Source organism: Natator depressus, chromosome 22 (assembly GCF_965152275.1).
Source record: "Natator depressus isolate rNatDep1 chromosome 22, rNatDep2.hap1, whole genome shotgun sequence".
Taxonomy (NCBI): Eukaryota; Metazoa; Chordata; order Testudines; family Cheloniidae; genus Natator; species Natator depressus.
In genome coordinates this window covers 16,107,167-16,133,430 of record NC_134255.1, presented here as the reverse complement: position 1 = coordinate 16,133,430, position 26,264 = coordinate 16,107,167, and the positions used below count along the sequence as shown (strand labels likewise).

Below are 26,264 nucleotides of genomic sequence, written 5' to 3'. Positions count from 1 at the left end.
ACTCTGGTGAAAGTCACTGATGTCTAATGATTTTTTTAAACAAATATCTAATTTGTTGGAAAGCAGCTCTTTGATTGTAAAGAGCAATGTAATATTAATAGTGTATTTTATTATTAGGCTGTTCTTCTGAGCTACTACAACCGTGTGTTGTGTTGTGTTGTGTTTTTTCTTTTGGTGCTGCAGAAGACCCACTGCTCCTGGATAAATTGGGATCTATGGGTTATCTTACTAGGTAGAAAATATTTGATCTTTCTACTGAATGGGTCAGTGAACATTTCCTCCCTTTTTGGGAATGATCCGCGTTTGTATCACTTTCACGACAGCACAAAGTGATGCCATAGAGAATTGCTCTATCCTGTCCTCAAGCATGGATAATTTGTATTGCATTATCAAATACTGATTGGAATACTGCTTTAGTTAGCAATGTTGGGTACAGACTCGTTTAACTTGTTCTGGTTTGACTTATTACAAACAAAATCCACATTAATTGCGGTGTTTTGAAGAGTCTGACAATGTTTTACTTGGCACAGAGACTCTTACCTTAAAGTTGTCTGTGTCTGTCTTTCCTTCCTGCTGTACATTAAATGGTCCCTGTTGCAATATCGTCTCTGACAAAAATGTTTACAGATTGTATTTCCGTTGGATCATCTGAAGACTTATATTGTGCCTGGGTATCTTCATAATATGCTCTTTATTTTTTTTCCCTCTCTAGCGGGTGCCAAAGCGTTTGTCTGTGATCAGTGTGGTGCACAGTTCTCTAAAGAAGATGCCCTGGAGGCGCACAGACAGACACACACCGGTATGTTGACTTTTTTTTTTAAACACATCCCCAAAAAACGTAGTTGGTCTGCACAGCGACACCTGGTCGAGCAGGCAAAACTTTCCAGGAATCCTGGAGAGAGCCAGAGAGAGGAATAAATGATACATTTGTGTGGTGTTCACCTGTCTGTTAGCTCCAATTGGAGATAGCAGATCATACCCTCTCTCTCCAGGTTCACACACAGGTTGATACAGCAAGATTTTTTCCTGATAAAACAATTTTTCTTAACTCTCAGAGCTGTTCCCAAAAGCCCTCTTTTACCAAAAACCAAAATCAGAGTTCTTTCTACCAAGAGAAAAGAGTGTTCCCAGTCTTGGGGGAAGAGGGTGAACATCTTTTTGGCCCCCTTTGTCTTTTCCCATTCAGTTTCTAAGAGGTGATCCTTGCAAAGTGGGGGGACAGGAGCCCTATTTCTTAAGGATGCACAAACTTCTGTATAAGACTGTGCAGAATACTAGGATTGAAAGGATTCGCTTTTTTCCAGTAAATGTTGACTTCACTGCGCATGCACACGCACAAACGAGCAAAACATAAATAAATAAATAAATAAAAATTCCCCTTGGTGGTAATCAAAATTAAGAAATAGGCAAAGTAAGAAATCCTGCTGAGAACTTACTAGAGTCCCACTTGAATGTGTACAAAACACGTTGTAATGAATGCTGCCTAAAGCAGTTTTACACTTTGGCTAAAACAGCTGGCTTATAAAGCGTTAACTGTTTGTTTGAATCTCAGTGTCTACTGTCATTAAATAATTATTGTCTGATCACCCCCCTAATTTCCCACAATTGTTGAAATTTAAATAGACAAAAAATTTTAAAAATATTTAAAATAAACATTAATATTATCCATCAATATTATTAAAAAATATTGAGTTCTGCCAAGCCAAAGAATAAATGGGAGCTTGGCCTGCCCTGGTTACCCTACTCACGAGGTGGAGATGAAGTGACCGGACGACCATCTATGAAATGGCTCAGCGGGGGAACTACAAGTTTACTCTTGGTCCCTATTGGGAAATGTTGCCCATGTGTCTTGTGCATCATTCAAGTATTGTCCTGGAGCACTGAGAAATGTTTTTCCAAGACAATACAGGCTGCTTCTTTTTTTTTTAGTTACCCAGGTCAGAGCAGGGCAGTGGGGGTGTGTGGGATTGCCTCTATCTATTACCCGCAAGAGGTTTCACTCCCTTCTGATAACTCCCGTTGTCTGAGTGTTGTCTTCCTCTTGCATGCCGGGCTTTGCTTTCTAGGCAGAGCCCTCTCTTCTTTGGATTTCACTTCAGCTCCTAGGGCCCTGTTTGGCTCTGAAGAGGTGAGGTGTTGAAAGGACAAGGTTTTAACTAAACGATTGCTCTTGCTCTTAACTATTTTGGCTTCCTTTAACTCAAGTCTAAAGTCAGTTTGACAATAAGGCATTTAGTTGAAGTCTCATTGCCTGAGAAGATTAAAACTAAGCTGAATGAACCCTAGATGATATACTGAAGGGAACAATCAAACATTGGCTAAGGCAGAGAAATGGATAGACTATATGGGGCTTTCTAGCATCTCCATTTTATATAAGTCACCGACAGCTCTTTAGGAGTTCTTACCCAACGTTTCTTTTCTCAGTGCCCTCTGATGGTGGGGGAACAGTATGGTTCTGCTGGATATTTCTGAATATTTGTGTATTATGACTTTGCACCTGCATTTTCACCATCATGGCCATTCCAGGAAATACCTAGGAGAAGAACCATCTCTCTGACTTGTGAGATTTGGCTGAGACTTGCAATGAGATCTCCTATTTCATTACAAAATCTACAAAAATGAATTTTCCAAGGCTCAACCAATGTCCCCCCCCACCCCGCCATTCCTTACTTTGAAAGCTCTTTCTCCTTGTGCTAAATTCCGCATACAGCAGTTGAAAGCAGAAAACTCAGATGTCTTTCTGGATGAAACAGAAAAATCTGGTGAAGAACTAATATTTTCTGTCTCTCCACTAAGCTAAATGTGTTCTGAAAGATCAGATCATATTATCAGCTGTGACCTGAAACCGTAGTGTAGAAAAGGGTTGACAGCTACACATGCTAGACATGAAATGATCTGTCAAAATGTTACTCGGCGCTCGGTTTTCAAAAATTTAAGATGGTTTGATTGGAATCTAAGAGAAGGAGTCTGGGGATGCTGTTGCCAGGGAGTTAAAACTTCTTGCATTACAGAAGCTGAGTTGGGGAGCTTTCAGTCTTTTACATGATGGCATATCCTGCCCCAGAGCTGTTGTCCTATTCCATGAAGAACATGTTGATAAATCCATTATAGGGTCATGTATACCAGCTATGAAAGGCTCATTCACATAAATAGTGACTTGTAGTGGCTCCATCTTGCCAAGCTGGGTTTTACATGCTGGCTGACTTCCCCTAAAATGATTTAACTGGACACTTATCCCCACCCCAGCTCAAAGATGGTTGAGAAGAACCAGGGAAATGGGGAAAATGGTGTCCTTAGTAGATGTTTATTCTTGTGAGGTCTATGTGTCTGTTTGGAATATTGCTGTCCTTTTAAAAGGAAAACAAAGGATAGAGTGGTGGTGTCACCATGTTGGTGCCAGGATATTAGAGAGAGAGAGAAGGTGAGGGAGGTAATTTTTATTGGACCAGCTTCTCTTGGAGAAAGAGGCAAGCTTTGTGCTTACACAGAGCTCTTCTCCAGGTCTCGGAAAGGTACTCAAAGTGTCACAGTAGCTGAAGAAGAGCTCTGTGTAGCTTGAAAGCTTGTCTCTTTCAACAACCGAAGTTGGTCCAATAAAAGTTATTACCTCACCCACGTTGTCTCTAACAAAGGATGGAGAAATTCTCATTTAGGGCTTGTATGAGCGTGTGCAGCTCAGAGGCGTGACCACCACCAGAGAAGTGGAAACTGACAGGAAGCACTTATTGACTGCGTCAACATTTGTCTTGCAGAACTTTCTCACCTGCTAGCAAAAAACAAACCAAGAGGTGTGGAGGGTGTTGCAGTAACTCACGAGAAAGAACACCATTATTTTTTCCTGTTGGGTGGTGGCTAGTAATACCCTTATCATTTCAGGGCTTCGAATACAGGAGTTGAAATAAATGCTGTTGCTCAATTACATTTCTTAGTCACTGGTCGCTCTCCAACAAACGATTTCTGTTTTGTTGAAATTGGATATTCACTGATTTTTTTTTTCGGTGGTTGGGTCACTGTTTTTGATCACGATTATGGTATGGATCCAAAATTCAGATGAAATATTCAGCAAGAAGATTTGAGGAAATCTAACCATCTCCGTCATTACTCATCTTAAAAGCTGATGATTTAAGCTTTTCAAAAATACTTATGTGCTATTTTCAAAAGTGACTTAGGAGTCTGACTCAAAGTCAATGGGACTTGTACTCCTAAATCATTTAGGCACTTCAGAAGATTCTCACTCTGAATTGGCAGATCAGTGCCCTTTTTCATCCTATTTATGTGAATAATTAATTGTTCTTTATCTTGACTCTATAGAGGTCATGTTTCATTGGCATAGGACACGTGTAGTTGATGTCAAGATGTTGACTGGATCGTCACCATAGACTGAGAGCCTAATCCCGCATTGCAGAAGAGAGATTCTTTGATGTCTAACTTAAGAATATATCCAAAAGAAAGAGAACCAGGTTCTTAGGGGGCTGGTCTGTGGCTGAAGATCTAAAGAGTGCAGTGGTCCCTGAGATGGACGCTCCTGTGAGTGGCTTCTAGATGGGAGCCCCTAATTCTTTCCCCCGTGTGAGCGAGTCATGTGGGACTCTTCACTGAGGTTCTCCTCCCCACATAGAATCATAGAATATCAGGGTTGGAAGGGACCTCAGGAGGTCATCTAGTCCAACCCCCTGCTCAAAGCAGGACCGATCCCCGACTAAATCATCCCAGCCAGGGCTTTGTCAAGCCTGACCTTAAAAACTTCTAGGGAAGGAGATTCCACCACCTCCCTAAGTAACGCATTCCAGTGTTTCACCACCCTCATAGTGAAAAAGTTTTTCCTCATATCCAACCTAAATCTCCCCCACTGCAACTTGAGACCATTACTCCTTGTTCTGTCATCTGCATATTCAAATATAGGCTTATAAACCCAGAGTGAGTCCAAAAGCTAATGGCTTTTCTCTTCCCTTTCCTTTCCCCGCAGTGGCCAGCAATTGTGTCTCCCTCTCACATTTATACTTCTTTTTCCTGCCAGACTGACCACAGGCTTGATAGGTGGCTGATGCACGGGATGAACCTCTTGGAGTTTTTTCTTTTTCTCTTTGTTCTGAAACACTTGGAAACAGAGTGGCCCCAAGATAAATTTATGGCCTGCCGTTGAGAGATAACCCCAAGAGGAGATGGGGAGCATAGTGAGATGCAGGGGTTTATGGGAGCTGTTCATGGCTGTAGGTGTCGGTTCCTTAGTGATCTGGAAGTTCAGCCATTGACTTGTTTGGCTATATGCCTTGAAAGCGTGTTGCTACCAATAGATACTTTTATTGCAAGGTATACTGAGCCTGCCTCTCAGTGAAACTCTACTAATAACTCTGAACTCTCCTTTTTCTTTTGTCAGAGTGCTTTAGTTTTATTAATAAATTGCCTGTTTTAATATGAAACTTTGATGGCTCTGGCAAATCTGTATATTCAAAAACAGAATTCATCTGCTATCTCAAAGCACAAGCTGAGTACGTAGTGATTCTAACTAGCACACGACGTTCAAGCAAAGGCAACGAAAGAACCATTTATCCATACTGAGTCATTTTTTTGAACCATTGAAGGGTACACTAGATTAACAAACAGTAATGTTTATATGGCAGTGTTGTCTTAATTCCATTCCTGCTCAGTTCGGTTTGTAACCGCACAATACACCAAAAGGATCTATCAAAATAAGTAGTGGTGGCATGCAATGATGCATGCCATGTGTGGTTAAGGCTTTTTTTGCATGCATTGCTCAGCACGAAGGATGTGGATGTAGAGAAAGGTATTTCCAATTCATACATAAGCTAACTTGACCATTTATTTCCTATCTAAATAATTTAGTGGTGGATAAAATGATGGTTGCTTTACCAAAGAGCAAACGGTTTTTATCATGTTTCCTTTTGTTGTTGTGCTTTTGCAGGGTTTTTTGTTTGTTTTGTTTTTTGCTTTTGTTTGAGTACAATAATAGGTAAATACAGGGCACTCCCTTGTGCGTTGTATATTGAGACAAATACATAGTGCAAACACTGTAGTTTCTAGAATGCTTCTGTTAAACAGCATTGAAGAGTTAACAGTTAGGCTGCTCCAGCATGTATTTCATTTATGCTTCAGAGTCTTTACCCAGTTCTCTAAAGTAAAACTAAAAGCAGTGTGTGGGGAAGGAGCCCACTTCTTTTTGTACTATATTAGGAACAGCTTAATTTAGTACAAGCGAGTCTTTTATTACTGATAAACTGATAAATACCATTAATATCTTAATTTATCCTCAGAGGTTGAAATTTGACACCTGGACACTGTGTTGGCTTGGAAAACACAACCGGTTTTGTGCCAGAGGTTTTAATGACCGATCAGTAATATAAATTGCTGCATCACTGAACAGGAGTAGGTTCACCATGTCATTTGATCTGAAAACTTCACTGGCCAAGCAGCAGTTAATAAATTTTCAAATAATTACCCTCCTTATTCAAAGTCAAACTAATTAGGATTGGTTTTTACAAATAATAATGTTGTTTAAGCAACTGTACATACCAGATTAGGAAGAGAAAGAAAAAGGATTTGGAATGTACAGGCTACCAAAACAGGAGGAATTAAATACTGACTGTACTTTATTTTCAATGCTATTACCACATGTTTGTACAGCACCTGGCACAATGAGGTCCTGACCTGCTTGGTTATTGGAAACGACTACAGCATAAATATTTAATAGTAATGTATGGCGTATGTGACCCATTGCATGCTGTAGAGAGTTGGATTTCAGTTAGCAACATCAGAAACCATTTTTATCTGTTCCACGAGTTTGGTGGTGGCTGCTGGTTTGGGGACAATGAAAATTTCACCTGGATAGGACAGAAGGTGTATGTCCGTAATCCATTCAAATATTCTCTCTGCCTCTCCAGACCCAGACATCTTATTGTAATGGTAGTTAGAATTTGATTTAACCAGTTTTCACATACAAACATAGTTTGCCAGTTCCATGGGAATCTGATAATAAGCTAGGCTCTAACAGATGGGGAATGGAAGGAAATTGAGTGTGGTCTGCAGGATTTCTTGCACCTTCTTTTGAAGCAGCGGATACTGACCACTGTCAGACAGGATGCTGAACTAGACAGACCATGCCTTTGCTCTGATCTGATTATTCCTGTGTTTCTGTGCTAGAATTGTGCCCTGTATAAGGAGATGTGACCTGAGGGACAAGGATTCCAGTACATTTTTGTTTGTATCCTTAACCTGCTCGGCTAACTGACGGCGAAGAAACTGGGATGGGGACAGAGTTGTGGCTTGCAATGACAGTTCTGTTGGGCTTAAATATGAGAACCTCTCCTCTCGCTCTGCCTAGGATCGCTTGGATGGATCCAAAGACTTTCTCAGATAGAAGGGAGATTATGGAGTCGAAGAAATAAACTTGCACTAGTACTTGATTAAATGTCATGTAGCAACCAGTTCATGGCTTAATATTTTTTTGTTTTGTTTTTAGAACTGTTGCGCATTCTGCACTCCCAGTGAAATAAATAGGACTCTATGGCTGGTCAGCACCTTTTGAAAATTAGGTCATTTATGACCTCTGACGAGAAGGTGCAGCGTTAGGAATGTGTGTTCTTAAGAAGGCATTTAATGATGACTGAAGCTCAACATGTCCCATCAAAATAAAGTTAAAACAGGGCAGCTGCTAGGTTTCACTAATAACCTTGAAAAATGTGAGCCGATTTAAGTATATTTGATTTAAAGCCTTGGGACTGGAATGTTCGAGGCTGCCAAAGAGAGCTATGCTCGTGCCAAAGCTCAAATGGTGACATGAAAACGTAGCTTGGTGGAACAAAAATAGGACTCCTGGGTCACAGGGACCCAAGTTAAACAGGTTTATCATCACCTCCTTAAGATGTAAATATGCGCTTCTCAGTTACACATCAGAAATGGGCTTTATGGCAAAAGGAACCCACACTTGCCAAGAAATGGATAGCTTCCTGTTGCTGAGCAGCTCTCAAATAGTGCTGTCTCTGGTACAAAAACTTTAATTATAGAGGCTGTATTAAAGAAACTTGATTTGCAAATAACTCTCTTGCAGAAAAGATTTCTTATGCCCCTCCTTTGTCCTCGCCAGCTGGTTTTTTGACACGCATGGTGAAAGACCTTCCTTTTGCAGAGGTGCAGCAAGTTTGTATTACTTCTTGAAGCTGCTCTGGCAGATCATTGCAAGGGTGCTACTATATGATTCTTTCTAGAGAGAAATGAGGCAGTGTCCAGGGTGGGCTGAACTGACTTGTTCACAAATGCAATTTTTTGAGAAGGGCCACTGACTGAGTCAACTATAGATCAGTTAGTTTTTACATCTCTTAACAAAGTGTACAAAATATTGACAATGCTGCATAGCTCTTTTCTTAGATCAGAAGAAGATTTTACAAAAGGTATGGATAAGGTAAAGGAATCTTGTAAATTTCCACTTAAGTGTGTAGACAGCTCTGGGGTGGAACAATTTAAAAATATGGGAAAGCCACCTTATCTAACGTACATTTCACATTGCTCACTGCTTCCTAGAGAAAGGTTATCTTGCTGCATCCTAACTTGTCTTAAATTTAGACTATGTTGACTACTATCAAACTGACCCTCTTACGATAGAAAAACAAAGCTTCTGTTTTGGATACAGGGTGAAATTTTTTTCTTACTTGAATGTTTTTTTCCCCCTTATGAGTGTAGAGACTTCTGTACATTCTGCATAGCTCAGTTGATTCAGGACTGAAAAGTTCTTTCTGGGTGTTCACTTTATTTGGCCTGAATCCTACAGTAACAGAAAAAGCAGCAACTGTTCTGGCTTATCTTCAGAGCAGTGGAAGCATAGTGCCATGCCTCTGGGAAAGTGTGGAAAATTAGGCATTACTTTTTTAAAATTTAAAACAACAATAAAATAACTTTAAAAACTGCACACACGTTCCCATGCATAGGGGTATGGTAACTCATTCTGTGGGTTCATGTGAGCTGCTGACTCTAAAATATAATAGCTGTTGACTTTTATAAATATCAGAGGTGAATTGTATAGTATTTCCATGAATGTGCCAAGATGTTTAATATGAGAAAGCTACAGATCCAGAAGTGCTGCGTAACCAGTGTCATGTGCATATGTTTGGACTGTCAGTATGCTAGCATAGATTTACTTTTGACCTAATTTCACACTGATATTACAGAGGCATGTTTTATGCCTAATATAGAATTTATTTTCATAGCATATGCTCTCGCCTCCATCATGGCAAGCAGTTCACTTTTTGATGTGTGGGGTCAATGCTACTGCTCCCTGTCAGGTGCAAGAAGCCTCGGCAAGGCACTTCATTCTTTTGGCATATTCGGTATGGGCCAGTGCTGCTCCTGGTATTCTGCCCACAGCGGCAAGAACTGAACTAAGAGGAAATCTGCATTTGGACTTCTAATGAGAACCCTTTCACAGCTATGAATGATGCATTCGTGACCAAGTCAGGTCAGCCCACTCTGGACACTGCCTCTTTTTCTCTTTTCTCTCTAGAAAAAAGAAATGAACGGCTTGAGACACAAGGTGGGTGAGGTAGTATCTTTTATTGGACCCACTTCTGTGGGTGAAAGACAAGCTTTTGAGGTACACAGAGCTCTTCAAGTATTACCTCAACCACCATGTCTCTCTACATGGCTACAACAACTCTCCAACAAATGTCTGTTTCAGTGAAGAACTGCCAGGAAAACAGACACAATGTGTGAGAGTTCTGTCTGTCCTGTCCCGGCATGGCAAGGGTCCCTTCACCCACCCCCCATTCCCAGGTACAACTTCATGCTTCAGCTCTGTTCCAGTCAGTGGAATGGTTCCTTGCAGGTAGGAGATGAACAGAACAGTTGAATGACTCTACCAGATCTGATCTGCTTTCTTTATTGTGTATAGTTCTGCCATGTCCCATCTCATTCATTTCCTCTAAACTACATCCCAATCTTTTCAATTACTCATACAGAAATCTTTCCAGGACTCTGATCACTTTCATCCTCTGTACCCCTTCTATTTTTACTATATCCTTTTTCAGATAGGGTGCAGAGACCTGAACACAGCATTCCAAGTGAGGACATCCAATTGATTTCTAAAACGGTGTTATAATACTTCCCATGTATTCCTCATGCATCCTAAGATTTTGCATGCTTTCTTGACAGCTGCTTGAAAGGAGGCGTAATTTTCATGGAGCTGTCCACAGTGACAACCAGATCTCTTTCCCAGAGTAGTTACATTTAATTTAAAACCTGGTAATGTGTATGAGCAATTCAAATGATTCTTTCCAAAATGCATTACCTTGCATTTGTCAACACTGAGTTTCATCTTCTATTATGCTTCTTGTGGCCCTAGGCTGCTTAGGACTCTCTGAACTTCCTCACAGAGTATATCTACCTTTTGAGCTGGGCGCTTGGAGCTAGTGACTAAAGATAGCGGTGTATCATTGGTGGGCATGGGTGGCTGCTCAGGCTAGCCACCCCAGGTAAAATCCCGCCTGACCCCCTGGGTATGTGCTCAGGCAGCTAGCCCAACAGAGCTATTTTAGGTGCTAGCTTGAGCAGAGCTAGTGCTGGTGTGTGTATGCAAACTGGGAATTCTACCTCGCAGCTCAGATGTAGATGGACCCACAGGTTTCTGTGCTTTAGGCAAAATTTTCAAAAGCACCCAGCCTTAAAGCGCAAGTCTCACTGTGAAAAGTGACTGAGACACTCAAGAGCCCAAGTCTCATTGAAAATCAATGGAAGTTAGCCTCGTAGGTGCTAAAATCATGCTTGAAAATGACTCTGAAGTGTCAAAGTCACTTAAGTTCTTTTGATATTTTACCCTTATAATTTTACCAAAATGATTTTATCTATAAATTTTGCAACCTCGCTGTTCACCCGGCCCAAGCCAGATCACCAATAAATACATTAAATGTCACTGGTTGTAACCATGAATGCACTTATTCCATCCCTTCTAAGAGGAAGTGGTCTGCTTTAAACCTGCCTTCTCTTTATATAAACCTGACTACTGATCGTTGATTGCTGCCCCATTGCATCCTTTAGCCAGAAAAAAACCTCCTTTATGGTGACACCAAACATCGGTGCACACATAATAGAATGGATTTAATAAAACCAATGTGTAAGTGAAACTATAAATCATTTTGGTGGTGTTCACGGGATGTTGGTAGCATTTTGATTTAATAGTTGGACAAACACAAGGGTCTATTTTATTCACAATTTACAGGCCTCAGGGCTGTTAGTCCTCCAAATTTAATAGCACTGAAATTGCAGGGTTTGCGATAATTTGCCTATCACTTTCTGCTCTGCTATTGATGTTTATTGTCAGCAGGATGGAATCTCAATCTGATTCACTTAGATAACATGTCTGTTAAACATTTGGATAATTGTGCCATCATTAACTTGTCACATTATTTTAGAAATTCAAAACAGGAGTGTGGTAAGTGGAGGTAGAAGGGCGGGTAGATCCTACATGAGCACAACTGGGGAAAGGAGAAGTTGACAATGCATATGGCTTTCACTCTGGAGATTCTTACAATGTATTCGGGAAAGCTGTATGTGATGTAGCCAGTTGCTGATAAGATGCAGGAGGCTCCAGTGTGTCACAATGTCCATTTTATACAGGATGGAATAGCACAAGGTGTGGGAATGGCCGCCCATCTTCTTGGTATGCATGCGGATTTTGTCCAAGCCTTTTCGGAGCTGGGGTCCTAAAGTTAGGCTTCTATGTCCATTTTTAGGTGCCTATGTAAGTGGCCTTTTTTTTTTCCCATAAGTGCTGGGCACCAGCCAGTTCCCCCTGGAGTCAATAGAAGCTGCTGGGTGCTCAGTGCTCCTGACAAATCAGGGTTCTATTTAGACTCCAAAATATGGATTTGGGGGTCAAAAGTTAGATGGGCTCCCATTTATTTATGTTGCCCTTGTTTCTTTGGTGTCATGTACAATTTTGCTCCATGAGCCCAGGACATTTGAACTTACTCTTCATGATATTTGTGGTGTTTTCTTTTTTCCCTCCATCCCCCTCCATAAGAGGTTAGTCTGCAAACCAGGGTGGTGGTGGTTTTGTTTTGTTTTTTAAACATTTGTTAAGCTATTTTGCAGTAATCAAAACGAATCTGTTGGGTGAGAACAATTGATGTTGAAACCTAACATACAAGTTTTTTAGACCTGATGATACACTAAAAATCCTAAGAAAAAATTAGCCTTTTAAAAAATTCCTTTGTTGCTTTAAATTTCATATACCCATCAGTGCCAGGGCAAACCCAATCTCAGTTTGGAGTATGAGAGGGAGCTGCAGATCAGCACTGAAAAGCGCTGGCAGAATGCTAGGGAGGAAGCGTGTATGTGTTTGCATGAAAAATTTGTGCTGCATGCCATAAGCTGACATCAAACAAGAGCTGGGCCGGAAATGGTTTGCTCATCCTCCAAGAGCTTTTGCGATTACACAATTTTTCCTATCCTGAATCAGGACAAAATATTGAGATCTCAAATTTACAAGAACCAAAAATCTGAGGGGGTGCAGAAATATTGGATCAGTCAATCAACATTTTGATTTAGATAATTTTTTTTACATAAAATTTAAAAACAAAGTTGTTTTGAACCAAATCCTTTTCATTTTAGAAATATCAAAACAGGACCTTCTGACAGTTTAACAACTTTTTTTAAAAGTTCAAATTAGGAGATTCATCAAAATTGATGCTTTTCCGCAAATAAGTTCGGTTTAATCAAATCTCCACTTTGTGACCCAACCCGCCCCCCCATTTTGCCAGAAAATTCCCAACCACCTCTACATCTAGCTATTGAGGGGTTAGGAAGGTAATTACTGCAAGGTAATATAAATCTGTGCTTTCATGTGATATAAGAGAGAGCCTTCCATTCATGTTCTATTCAGCGGGCATGTTGATAGATGGAAGCCACTAAATGAGTTAGGATTACAAATCATAAAGCTGAGCATCTCAATTTTTAAAAAAATAAATAAATAAAAACAAACCGACAAGCTGTTGGGGGTGAACGGGATGTTATGGTTCTTCCTGCGGGTCTTCATCTTAACACCTGTCCAGTTCAACTTTACTATCAGTGTATTTTGTGCAGTGATATTTATGCTCGCTGTTACATGGCACATTATAAGTTATCTATTGGCTCTTCCGTTAATGAGATAAACAGGTTCTGTTGGGCAGTTTTTTCTCTGAAGTTATTCATTCCATTCTTATACAGGAGCAAGTATACAGTAGCTTCTGTGTAAAACCTGTTTGACAGCTGACCCATCTCAAGGGCTGTTCAGTGGCAGATTTGTCTGGTTATTTTAAAGGAAGATGTAAAGTAAGTGCTGGAAGGACCACTAAAGTGTGTGGGGAGGCAACCGGCATTGTGACCCTCTGTGCCAGGTCACAGCACTCACTCAGATTTGGCCCAGTCATGGCAGCAGGGAAAGGGCTCCCCCTTACGCCACCCAGCTCTTGTCGGGGTCTGCCCATTATTTTTGGGTCCCCTATGAGTTCAGGTTTTTAAAAGTTGGATGCATGGCCCTTCATCTAAAAAGTAGAGGGGCAATGAAAGGCCCTTAACCCCCATGTCTCTGGTGCCTGTGGAAGGAGGCATGGGGATGGAGTGGAAGGGAGGTGAGAAACCTTGAGAGATTCAATTAAGCACCCAACACTTTGAACGTTTCTCTGAAGCTCTGTGAGATCTGCAAAGTGCAGCTGGAAAGCTCATGATGATAAATTTTCTTCATGTCTACTTTTCCTAAGTTTCTGGGGTGGTTCTCGTGATATTACCAAAAGCCACCTTCAGTTTCCCAGCTTTAGTTTTACCTCATAGCATGCCAGCTGGAAGCATGAATTACCTTTCTTGACTCATCTTGGTTTTTCCTCTTTCAAGGCTTGATCCAAAGCCTAGTGAACTCAGTGGGAGTCATTCCATCTACCCATTGACTTCAATGGGTTTTGGATCAGTCCCCTGAAAATGCAAGTGTAAGAGACTTCCTATTTTAAAATATATCAGCAACTTCAGAGATCACTTCATGGTTTGGGCTGTTCCATAGGTTCTCAGCATCAGCTGGCCCACTGGTAGTATAGCTCTATAAAATGGCACCATTATACATGTAAAGCAGTACTTATCAAAGTGCCTGCAAACAGTCAGCATGTTTCCCTTAACCAAACAAATATAAAATCTTCCCAGACTGCCTATGACTTCCTATTACTGTTTCACAGTACTCTGGAGAGTTTTAAGATAACAGCTTGATTAAGCTTATGAGGAAAATACTATCAGATACCATTCTTCTCCACAGATCGAGACAATGTACTGTAGTATTAAATATGTTTTAGGGTAATTATCTTTCCTGTAGTCATTTCAGTTACATGAACAAAAAGGGAAGGAGGGAAGGCTCAGCAGGTGCAGAATAGAATGTGGGTGGATATGGTAGCCAGGCATATGTTAGTTGACTTTGAGTAGTAACAGAGGTAGGCTTTTGGGGCTTCTTCCTAGCTCCCCGACAGTGGTGTAAACTTCATAGACTTCAGTGAAGTTCCTTTAGATTTATATTGGTATGGGAAGCAAATATCCAGCCCTTTGAGCCTATAGACCAAGCTCTTTTGTCACCAGGTTGTTCTGGTAGCAACTTTTCTGATATTTAAATATGTTGCACGTCAGTTTCTCCCCTGTTAACCACAGGTGATCGAATTAGAATCGGACTTCCCTATTTCACTGTTTCAGTCATCATTAGAACTGTGCTAGTTACGCCAAAACAGTTAAATTTGAGATTGTACTTAAAGGCTTTGGTGCACATTGCCTGGCTGCTTGAGGAATTGGCATGTCTACCCTGTAATCGCTCCAATTTCAGTGGAAATATGGTCAAGGGAACAATAAACACTTTTTTGCTTTTCAGTAAGAACAAAAAACTTTCCATGATTGTAGGAGCAATTCAGACCACTGGACAGAATTCTTCCCTCGATCAGACATCTGTTCTATTCCATGTGAACCCCTGAGTTCAACACCAGTGTTCCTGAATCGTTATTCCATCAGGCATAGGGATGTGATGATGTATAGGACCAGCCCAGGGGTCAACAGGAAAAGGGGTTAGCCAACTTTTTTGGCTGGTGGAAGGAGCACTGATGCCTATCATGAGTGAATGCTGGTAGCAGAATTGAGCCACCTGTGGAGAATTAATTAATTCACCCCACTCCTCATAAGAGGGATAGTGATGCTTGGGGAAGGTAAAACCTGGGTTCTGTAATGAAAACAGAATTTCTAGAGAGCTAAGAGGAGAATTGGGAAGCACTTCCCTCTTCTACGAGGCCGCAATAAGCCACACTCTAGATTTTTGCTTTTGGTTTTGGCTAAGAAAAACCTTACTCCATTTCTTTTTGGCCCTTCCAGGGAGGGCATTCTTTGCTTATTTGTTTTTCAAGTTGCTCGTGCTGGTGAGCAAAGTGGAAATGGCAGAAGGGTTAAGTTACTTTTGTGTTTTGGTTTTCACCAAAAAGTTTACTAGCAATTGGACATCTAACTTAATGAATGTCAGTGAAAATGAGATAGGGTCAGAGGCTAATATGAGGTAAGAACAAGTGAAAAGTTACGTAGACAAGTTAGATGTCTTCCAGTCACCAGGGTCTGATGAAATACATCCTGGAATACTCAAGGCACTGACTGGGGAGATATCTGAGCCATTAGCGATTATCTTCAAAAAATCATGGAAGACAGGATAGATTCCAAAGGACTGGAAAAGGGCAAATATAAATATAAAAGGGCATCTATAAAAAGGGGAATAAGGACAACTTGGGGAATTACAGACCAGTCAGCTTAATTTCTGTACCCAGAAAGATAATGGAGCAAGCCTTGTGGATATGGGGAAGCAGTAGATGTGGTATATCTTGACTTTTTAGTAAGGCTTTTGATACTGTCTCACATGACCTTCTCTTAAACAAAGTAGGGAAATATAACCTACATGGAGATGCTATAAGGTGGGTGCTTAACTAATCTGGGAATGGTTTTCCAACCAGTTACCAGTGGTTCACAGTCAAGCTGTAAGGGCATTTTGAGTGGGGTCCCGCAGGGAATAGTTCTGGGTCTGGTTCTGTTCGATAGCTTTATCAATGATTTAGATAATGGTATAGAGAGTACACTTATAAAGTTTGCGGACGATACCAGGGAGGGGTCGCAAGTGCTGTGGAGGATAGGATTAAAATTTGAAACGATCTGGACAAACTGGAGAAATGGTCTGAAGTAAATAGGATGAAATTCAATAAGGACAAATGCAAAATACTGCACTTAGGAAGGAACAATCGGTAGCACACGTACAAAATGGGAAATGACTGCCTAGGAAGGAAGGAGTACTGCAGAAAGGGATCTAGGGGTCCTAGTGGACCACAAGTTAAATATGAGTCAACAGTGTAACACTGTTGCAAAAAAAGTAAACATTCTGGATTGTATCAGTAAGAGTGTTATAAGCAAAACACAAGAAGTAATTATTCTGTGCTGATTGGGCCTCAGTTGGAGTATTGCATCCAGTTCTGGGCAACACATTTCAGGAAAGATGTGGACAAATTGCAGAAAGTCCAGAGAAGTGCAACAAAAATGATTAAAGGTCTAGAAAACATGAACTATGAGGGAAGATTGAAAAAATTGGGTTTGTTTAGTCTGGAGAAGAGAAGAATGAGAGGGGACATAACGGTTTTCAAGTACATAAAAGGTTGTGACAAGGAGGAGGGAGGAAAAATTGTTCTCCTTAACCTCTATGGATAGGACAAGAAGCAATGGGCTTAAATTGCAGCAAGGGTGGTTTAGGTTGGACATTAAGAAAACTTCCTAACTGTTAGGGTGGTTAAGCACTGAAATAAATTGCCTAGGGAGGTTGGGGAATCTCCAGCATTGAAGATTTTTAAGACCAGGTTAGACACACACCTGTCAGGAATAGGATTAAGTATTATCTTGACCATCTTGAGTGCAGGGGACTGGACTAGAGGACCTCTCGAGGTCCCTTCCAGTCGTACACTTCCATGATTCTATGAAAGCGCTGCTGCGCTCACAGCTCCAGGCAGTGAGGAAGCCCTGCAAAGCAGAAACAGCACAGTTGATACTTAGTCATATGTGCACCTGTTAAATAATAAGTGCTGGAGCTGGTAGAAATGTTGACAAAATGACAATTTTTCCCATTAAATTTTTCATGAAAATCCTTTACTGTTTTAACTAGCTCTAATTTATTATTACTACTAATTTTGTGAGTATCATTGTTGGGACTTAACAATTGAAATAATAATAATGGGAAAGATAAAATTGTGGCCTCAATTGGATAATAAAAAAAGTTGCAGGGTTTTGTACAAAGGAAACAAACTTGTTCTTCTGGGGGGTTTGGGGATTTTTTTTCTTTTTTTTTTTTTTTTTTTTTTTTAATGCCAGTGAAGAAAGTTTAAAACAATGTTGCCAACTCTTGCAATTCTACTGCAAATCTTGAAAATCTGATTTTTCTAAAAGCCCAAAAAGCTGAGGTCCCGTGGATACACCAGAATCCCAGTTATCATTAAAAAGAAGGGGGTATATTTTCAGCCCCTGGGGCTGCAAAAAAAAAAATCTGGAAAGCATGAAGACTAAACATGCAAAAGCCATCAGTCAAATAAAACCCCCAAAATTGTTATTTTTGAAGTGTAATGATTTGTAAGCCAATCTCATGATGATTTGGGGCCTGACTCATTATTTTTGAACACTTGGGGGTTGACAATATTGCAAATATTGCTCCTGTGCTATTTTAATACACCAAGATCCTGATCCTTCCAGCACTTCCACACAAGAGTAAAGTTTCATAGAATCATGGAATATTAGGGTTGGAAGAGACCTCAGGAGGTCATCTCGTCCAGCCCCCTGCTCAGAGCAGGACCAACACCCACTAAATCATCCCAGCCTAGTTTGCCGCATCCAGGGCCTAAATGATTTGATCCTGGTGTTGGTTTCAAAGTAGAAGTTGTGTGTGGATCACAATGAATTAGAGTGGGGGAAAAACTGACTTCCCATTGTGGGAGCCTGGGGTTAGAAAGAATTGGTAATCTCTAGCATATGAACCACACATCTGGTATCAGGTGGGATGCCACCATCGATAAGGAAATTTTAAACCCCTCTTGTGAAGGTTCAAAGGACGTCTTTCCTGATGTCTTGAGTCATACATATTGCCCAGGAGTTGTTTACCAGGTTAGAGAAAAGAGCAACATTTTGAATTAGGCAGAGAGGGTTCCTCCTGGGGTTTGTTCTATTTCAGTAAAACAGGGATCTCTAAAAATAAGAACAAACAATTGTGAAGTTGCTTTTACAGTTTCTTGATGGTGGGGGGGGGGGAATAAATAGGTGGTTGTGTTTGTTCCTCTGTACACGCGCACATGAGTGTGGGTGTGTAATCTTGAATTCTACTTCCGCACTCCCGCCTACAAAATATACACTAGAAAATGGCAGAAAATAACTTCTGGTGAACTGCCTAAATTCACCAGTATTCCTTTCCATGTGAAAATGCTTTTCACAGGTCTGAGCTGCACACTGCAATCTCAGATTCCAACAGTTATGCACTAATCTGGTTGCTAGCAACATAAGGTTGCAGAAGGAGATAGCAAAAGACTTTTGAACAAAGTTTATCAGTAGAAGGGACTGAAAGCAGCACAAATGAGAGAAATAACAGCATAATTATTTTACTAGAGAATTTCGTCTCCTTTTCCCCTCCCTTCGCCTGAGCGCTCTTTATATGTAAGCTGACTTCTTCAAACGGATGCTTTTTTTGGGTAAAGTTTATTTCTATAAAAACAATGCCTGTGACAGCTAAACTTCCCATCGGAAGCCTTCTTAATTTGGGAGCATAATTCACAATGACAGTTTAACAAACGGGCAGCCTTTAAAGATAAAAATGAGCACGGGGTGGCAGTTCTTTTCATTACATTTTCTTAACTCCCTGACTGAAATGTAACTTTGTGAGCCTGTGATCTTGGTGTGCTTTATGTAAACGTATACAGGAGAGGGGGTGCAACAGAACCAAAGGGACCCTTTTTTGTTAAAACATTTTGTTTCAAACACACAGCCTGTTTCGTAAGCAACTGGCCTGAGGTTTTAAAAAGCAGGAGCCTAAATCCATATTTAGGCACCTAAATATGTGGCCTCTTTTTGTTTGTTTGTTGTAGGCTGAGCACCCAGCGTCCCATATTGAGGACAGTGAGTGCTCAGCACTTATGAAAATCATGCCACTTACTTAAGTGCCTGAGTCTGGACTCAGAAGCTACCTTTAAATCACGGACTTGCTGTATTCAGCGTTATGTTTAAACAAGTGAGGTCTAAGTGTTGCCTAGTGTAACAGAATCTTCATAACGTGTTTGAAACTGTGCCATTCCTGTGTTTACAGAAGAACAGAAAGTACCAAAGCTAGTGTCTCTTGAAAGGATCTGTACATAATCAGAGCCTTATGATGTACAGCCGAAATGTTTTGGTGTGTACTTTGGCTTTGTTTTAAAAATGAAATGCCTAAAATAAGACCTCCACCTCCTGAGGCTGTCCCAGCAAGCAAAATCTTAGTTTTAAATATAGTATGTGTTGTCTTAATGCTGTAGAGCTGAAAGATTCATGTGTGTTTATAGCGAAGGATGCTTGTGAAGGACTTGCAGGAGTAGAAGCGCTAATTATTAATTTTAGTGACTTGTTTCCATAGGGATGCATTCAATTTAAGTCTGTCCTGAATTACATGAATTACAGTAGTACATAAAATCTCCATCTTAGAGTGGGACACAATTGTGTCACTGTCCAGACATAGACTGAGTCCCTGCCCTCCAAAGCTTACAATCTAAACAGGTTAACTTTGGAGTAACATCATGCTGTCTCAGCTCAGCCATGCTTTCTCTGACTGCTGTATGGTACACGTGTTCCTACCAAACATAGGCCTGTCATGTGATGCATCTGACTGAAAAGCCAATTCCCCAGGCTCGGTCACCGTATATGTTTTGGGTAGATTCACCCATTAATCAGTCATACAAACTGAGCTACCACAAAGAATCCTAAATTACAGCTCGGTCAGCCTTTAATCAGCTCGACCTCCCCCCCCCCCCCCCAAAAGCAAAACGACGTCCAAATGTAGACATTGATATGACACTCCAAAGAGAGCCTTTGAAGGTTATAATTGTGAGGGGCCAGCATTTCTGCCCTATCACAGCCCCATGCCTCTAAGTGATCAAAATGAATAAGTAAAAGAGAAATGTTCTTGTGATGCCCAGTACCGGCCAACAGTGTCATAGCAAATGCTATGAGCATTTCTGTTGTTAGCCTCTTTCTCTTTTTTCCCCCTTCCCTCTGTGTGAAGTTCAGCCCTTAAAGCTTTCAACAGGCTGAGAATGAGTGCATGTTCTTGATTCAGATGCGTTTTTGCTGTTAAATACACATTTCTGAACGATGCTTTGGGCATTTTTAACTTTGGGAAAGACGCCAAAAAAGTGTGCATTTAAAAAAAAAAAAAAACCACTGACAACCCACCCCTGATTGGTTTGGAACATATTTTCTCTAATCCAAATATATATCTTTGCCAACATGTGATTTTACAGGCAGTGATTATCTCACCTGAACTTGGGTTTCTATTGGGGTTTAAGCTACATACCAACAGCTGACGATATAATGTTAACAACTTGTCTGTATTAGAGTCGCACTTTGTCATTCCCATAACTTCGGAAACCTGATTCTTGTGCTGAATGCAATGGACCCAATTTGGGGAAAGTATGTAATTTAGCATATTAAATATGGTAAATTACCTTTTGTAATGGCTTTCAATGTTTCCACGCTAGGCAGGCTGATTGCCTGTACTATGTAACTATACTAAAACTTATGGTACATAGAGAGCTGCTCAAACCAGGAATGAAGGGTTAAGCTTTCAAAGCATTGCACTCTGTCATATCCTATTAAGATCATCAGGAGTCACATGGCTATAATATCCCCATACTTAAAATATTTACTCCTCCAGTACTTCACCTGGCTGTTTGACTTAGTCTTCTACACCCAGGGGTGACTGTAGAAATGTTAGCAGGGTGCTGTGGGGTGGAAATCTTTGGGTCTCCGGTGAACAGCAGGAGAGAACTGGGAATTTCAGCCATTTGTCATTAGTCTTAGGTATTGCAGGTGTCTGAGTGCACAGCACCTTTTACTGAGTATCACGTGCTGCACTCACATTAGGGTGAGGTAAGGTTACAGTTTTATTCTTCCTTTAACTCAGAATTTCTTGGGTTTTGCGGGTTTTTTGGTTCTTCAGTATCTAACACAGAGCCTCTTTGTCTGACAGTAATGTTCTGTGACTGTGCTTGAAATTTGAGTCTGAACACACATTCCTAAAACTGGGAATCTCTCTGGCTTTTAACCATTTAAAAAAAAACATTTTAATTAAAAAAACTAATAAACTTCAAAGCAAGTTTGTTTGTAAAGATCAAGTTGTCAGGAACTGTAACAAGAATGAGGCTCACCTGATCAGACATGCTTACCTAAAAATAAGCAAATAAATAAAAATATACAAGATCTATGAAACCAGTACTTAAATGGCCAACGGTCTACATTTAATTTTCCTGTGCAAATACTATTTAAACTCTGATGAGAAAACCCCTCTTGCTAAGCTACAGAAAAATCTTTCTTGTCCTTTAATTCTAGATGAAGGGGATTAGTGTGAACATATTTAACCTCTGACCTTCAAACAAAAGCATTATCAAATTTAGTTGCCAAGTGGTTCCCCATTTAGCTGAACTAGTTTAGTATCTCAGCAAACTTTTTTTTTTTTTTTTGCAAAGCAAAGCTTTAAAATCTATTGTTACCTTAGAAACATTCAGAGATTTAGCAGTACTCTCTTCTATTTAGATTTGAGATGGCTGTCAGAGCACAGATAAGAGAACCAACTTCTGTACAGTTGGTGTTAGAACTTGCCTAGGGTTCAAAAAACAAACAAAAACCCTCCAAACAAACAAAACTTTTGGTGGTCTGGAAAGATTAGACTAGTTGGTTTTTTACCCTCCTTTTTATTATATTTTTCTTCACCAGTCTGCTTGGAGGATTTAAATAGTTTGTCATAATTCCATAGCATTTGCTCTAGCAAAGAGAATAAGTGCCCATGTCTTGATTTTGTTTGCCTGTGGTAATTACACTCCATTTTCCTCTGATGATAAAAAGTGCTCATTGATATCTTGATTTCAGCTTTCCAAGGCATGGAGTCAGAGCACTAGCAACCTGAAATGTTAGTGAGCATCTAAGTATGCGTTTATTTTGGGTGCATGATTGTTATGCCATCCCCCTTCAAATAACCAAGCCCTGAATGACTTTATTAACTCATTTTTAACAATGTCCTTTGGCTGTTAACTACATCTTTACATTTCCCCTGCAAGCCAGAGTGGTCACTAGGTGGTAGACATTGTCTAGTGTGTCTGAAACACAGCTGTTCCAAGCAAGCCCTTTATAAATTAGCGATGAAATGTGTAAAACTAGATGGTCAAGGGTCTCTCAGTCCACAGTAAAATATTCCAGCTTGATCTTGGAATGCCGAAAGGGGCCTCCCTTAAGAAGCTGGTGTCCATTTACAGTGCATCTCTCATAAACTCGGCCACTGGGGTAAGGGCAGTGAGACCAGCCCTCCTGGTATGTGATTGATTATCTGGTATTTATGCCATTGAGGACTTTTCAGCAGTTTAGGGTCAAAGGGTCATCTCATGTGTCTTGCTGCAAATCCGCTTCCTTTTGTACAGTGAGGGCTGGGTGAGCAGACACACAAAAACAGCTTTTTTCTTTTCCTTGGGAAAAAGGGGAGGGGGACGGGTTGGTGTCAATGAAATTTTTTTTCAGCTTTTTCTGAATAGTGTCCTTTTTAATTCTAAAGAACTTTTAATTAAAAGTAGCAGGAAAGTTCATCTTGACAAGGTTTAACTTACCTTAACAGTTACTTTTGTGTCCTCAGATTCTTGCCTCTCTATTTAAAAAAAAAAAAAAAAAAAAGGAGACAGAGAGAGATTTTCCCCTCCATTACTAATTAATGTCTTTATGATTTTTCTGAAAGGTCTTTTTAAATCCCTGTAAAAAATACAGGGGTTGGAGTGGAAGAAAGAATTAATAATCTGTCTAAAAGTTATTGGCAATTCTGATACTATTAGTCTGTTCAGTACTTTCGCACTAACAAATGTAACGTGCTTTAAATTTTCAAAGCCATAATCTTATTTACTGATGTGTAAAGCAGACACCCCCAATGTTTCTTCATTGCAGCTCGATGACAATAGATTTAAACAAAAGTTATTATGACTCTCTCCCCAAAGGATCCCAAAGTGCTTTATTAAATCGATGAACTATATACAAGGATTGCTTCACTCAATGTGGATATGCTGTCATCTCTGGGGTGGGATGTAGAAGTTGTTTAACAGCACATAGTGACACAGTTTAAGGCAGGAAATAACTTCTGTACTCACTGAAAACCAAGAGGAAATCTGAGATGAGCTGAATGAGATTACACAGATTGGAGTTTGTTCAGATTACCAGGTTTACACACTACTCTTCCAAAAAAAAAAATCCATGTTTTTTTTTTGTTTGTTTCATTTGTATCACATTAGTGCCCACAATGTGCTAGGCACTGTACCTGCATACAAAGAGACAGAGCTTGGAATACTAATGCCCCTTGGAGGTCAGGATTTTAGCCAGATGTCAACCACACAGCTTTCCTAACCCCATGTTGGGGCACTCACTTCCTACAGACACAGAGAGAAGAGTACCACCTAACAAATCACCAGCCCTTTGGAGGTCTTTCAGCCAAACCCTGAACATACCAATTCTTAACTTGAGTGCTGAAAAGGTCATTGCATAAGGTGATGGGACTGCAGGTAACTCTAGCAGCTTCACTTCACTTGAAAGTAGCTTTGTGGCTTGGTACAGTGGAGAAGATTTAGCAACTGAGGGTCAAAGGTTTTGAATAACCTGTTTTTAAAAAATCAACTTTTCCACGTTGTCAATATTCCTCTTGTGCGTACTGATGTCTTGAGTTATTTTCCAGCAGCACAAAAGGAAAACCAACTATACCTGTTGTCTATGTTAATCAATTTCTGTTGCATGGATGTTGAAGGGAGGGGTCGTTTGGTTTTTGAAACCACAAAAAAGTATGACAATATTGGTGGTTTTGTTTTTAATTTTCATTTCTTGCTGCCCATTTCGTTATGTGCAAGATGTGGAAGGAAATTTGTTAGAATATCTCATTTAATGTGGCCGACTGTGTGAAATGTGCTTTCATGGTGTCTTAAAGCTAGTGCACTGGATTACTTAGAAGGAGACTAAGGACCTCCCCCTGCCTCAATTGGAACATGAGGAAAATATTCCGACTCTGCCAGTTGGTAACGGTGGAAGTGTTGCACTGGCAGCTCTTCTGTCTGGTGTGAACAGGGAAGTTGTTCCACCGAATTCACCTGGCTACATGACATGTCTACCCACTTGGCCAGCTCAAGTGGCTGCAATAGGGACATGCGAACAAGGGGGGAAACTAGGCTATTGGTGGCATCTCCAACTGGAATGGGACTACCAGGGAGGCAAAGTGAGAGAGGCACTGTGTGAGGCTTTGCAATTATAAACGCCTTTCATTTGAAGACCTTAAAGTGCATTTTAAACCTTAGTTAAACTTCAGTGCTTTGCATTAGCATTGACATTCAGTAAGAAGCTCAAACGTACAAGCTAAAGGTAGGTGCTAATACGTGAAATGGATTGTTTTGGCGCAGCATCAAAACCATCCCTGTGAGGGCTCTTCCTCTCTTCCCCGGTGTGTCGGGAATGCAGCCGACGTAATGCAGCTTGACTGTAAAGCCTTTAATATGGTGTCTCACAAAATTTGTCTTGAAAGGAAAAATTCAAGCTAACACTGATATGACTGTTGTCACGTGTGCTGAACGCCGGCTGCTGCTGAACTGCAAACAAATTGCAGTGAATTAAAGTGTGCTGTGGTGTGCGGTGAGGAGCAGAAAGGCCTGGAAGTTGGGCCTAATCTCATGTAACTTCCAACAGGAGGGTTAACACCACATGCAATTGGCTGAAAGTATTAAATCAAGGCGGCGTTTCAAACACCATTAAAAGGGAGTGAATACAAAGAAATCTAGACAAGTTAGAAATGGGCTAGGAAGAACAGACTATGATTTTCAAAGCTCTCTGAGGAACGTATAACTAGACATTAGAACTGGCTGATATTTTTGACTAAAAATGTCCTTTTGACTAAACAGAAATTGTTGAGATTGTGGTTTGTTGTTTTGTCACTGAAATATTGAAAACCAATTTTTTTGAAAAAATTGACAACTTGGAAACCGAAAAAACTTTTCAATCATCACAAATCTGAACATTTCAGTCCAATAAAATGTTTTTAAAAAGTTCTTTGAAATTTTTCACAGAAAATGTTTTTTCCCAACCTGCTCTACTTGAAATAGTGAACTGGAAGAAGATATCTGGGAAGCCATAATGATGACAATGTGCAATTAACTAGATGGGTGCGTCCAGTGTGACCTAGTGGCCAAAAATGACACAGCAGTTTGCTTTTGGTTGAGCAGGGAAGAATACATGTCCCTTGAAAGGGGAAGTGAGGTTTCCTCTTTATGTAACTCTGATATAACCTAAAATACTAGTGATGTTCAGTTCAGGGAATCTCTATACCAGAAAGATGACCTACCGGGTGGAGGTCTGAGAAGCGCAACAGAAATTGAAGCTGGAAGGAACAATTTGTGGCGAGATATTGAAAGAGGTAAATATACATACCTTGACCAAATAACTTTTTCCAGGCGGTAGAGGCTAATACAGACATTAATGGTTACTGTCTCTATATGCTTGTGCATAAACCTGAAGGAAAGAGCAGTATGACGATACATAACCAAGCTTCCTTAGCTCACTAACCAGAAAACTCCTCACAGAAATGCCAATTCTATCAAAAAATAATCTCCCGAGGGAAGGTATGGAACTCCATTGTTTGAGTCATTCAGAAGCAGACTACGGTAATCTTTGAAAGCTATACCATCCGGAACAACTGTGCATTGGTAAAGGGATGGATTAAATGTCTTGATAGTCCCTTTTCTGTGTGTACTTTTTCTGGTTCTCCTCTTATTCAACTCAAAGTAGTTCGGGGAATCAAGGGGGGTTTTGTTGTTGTGTTTTTCAGTAATGCAGTTTGCATGCATCAGATTTATTGAACCATTTCTTGTTGCTCTGTAGCCTTAAAATTCTAAAATATATGGGATTTTTTGGAGAATTTGCAAGTGCAGTCCCGTTATCATCACCACTACTACTTA

General features: G+C 40.3%; 1 protein-coding gene across 3 annotated transcripts in view; it reads left to right on the top strand.

The window, feature by feature from the left end:
* Positions 1–26,264, top strand: part of ZBTB16 (zinc finger and BTB domain containing 16) — a 166,588-nt gene that overhangs the window by 102,342 nt on the left and 37,982 nt on the right. For all 3 annotated transcript variants that reach the window (XM_074936695.1, XM_074936694.1, XM_074936696.1), the window contains one exon: positions 713–799. In XM_074936695.1, coding sequence (XP_074792796.1) covers positions 713–799 — 87 coding nt within the window. The remainder of the gene's footprint in view (positions 1–712; positions 800–26,264) is intronic.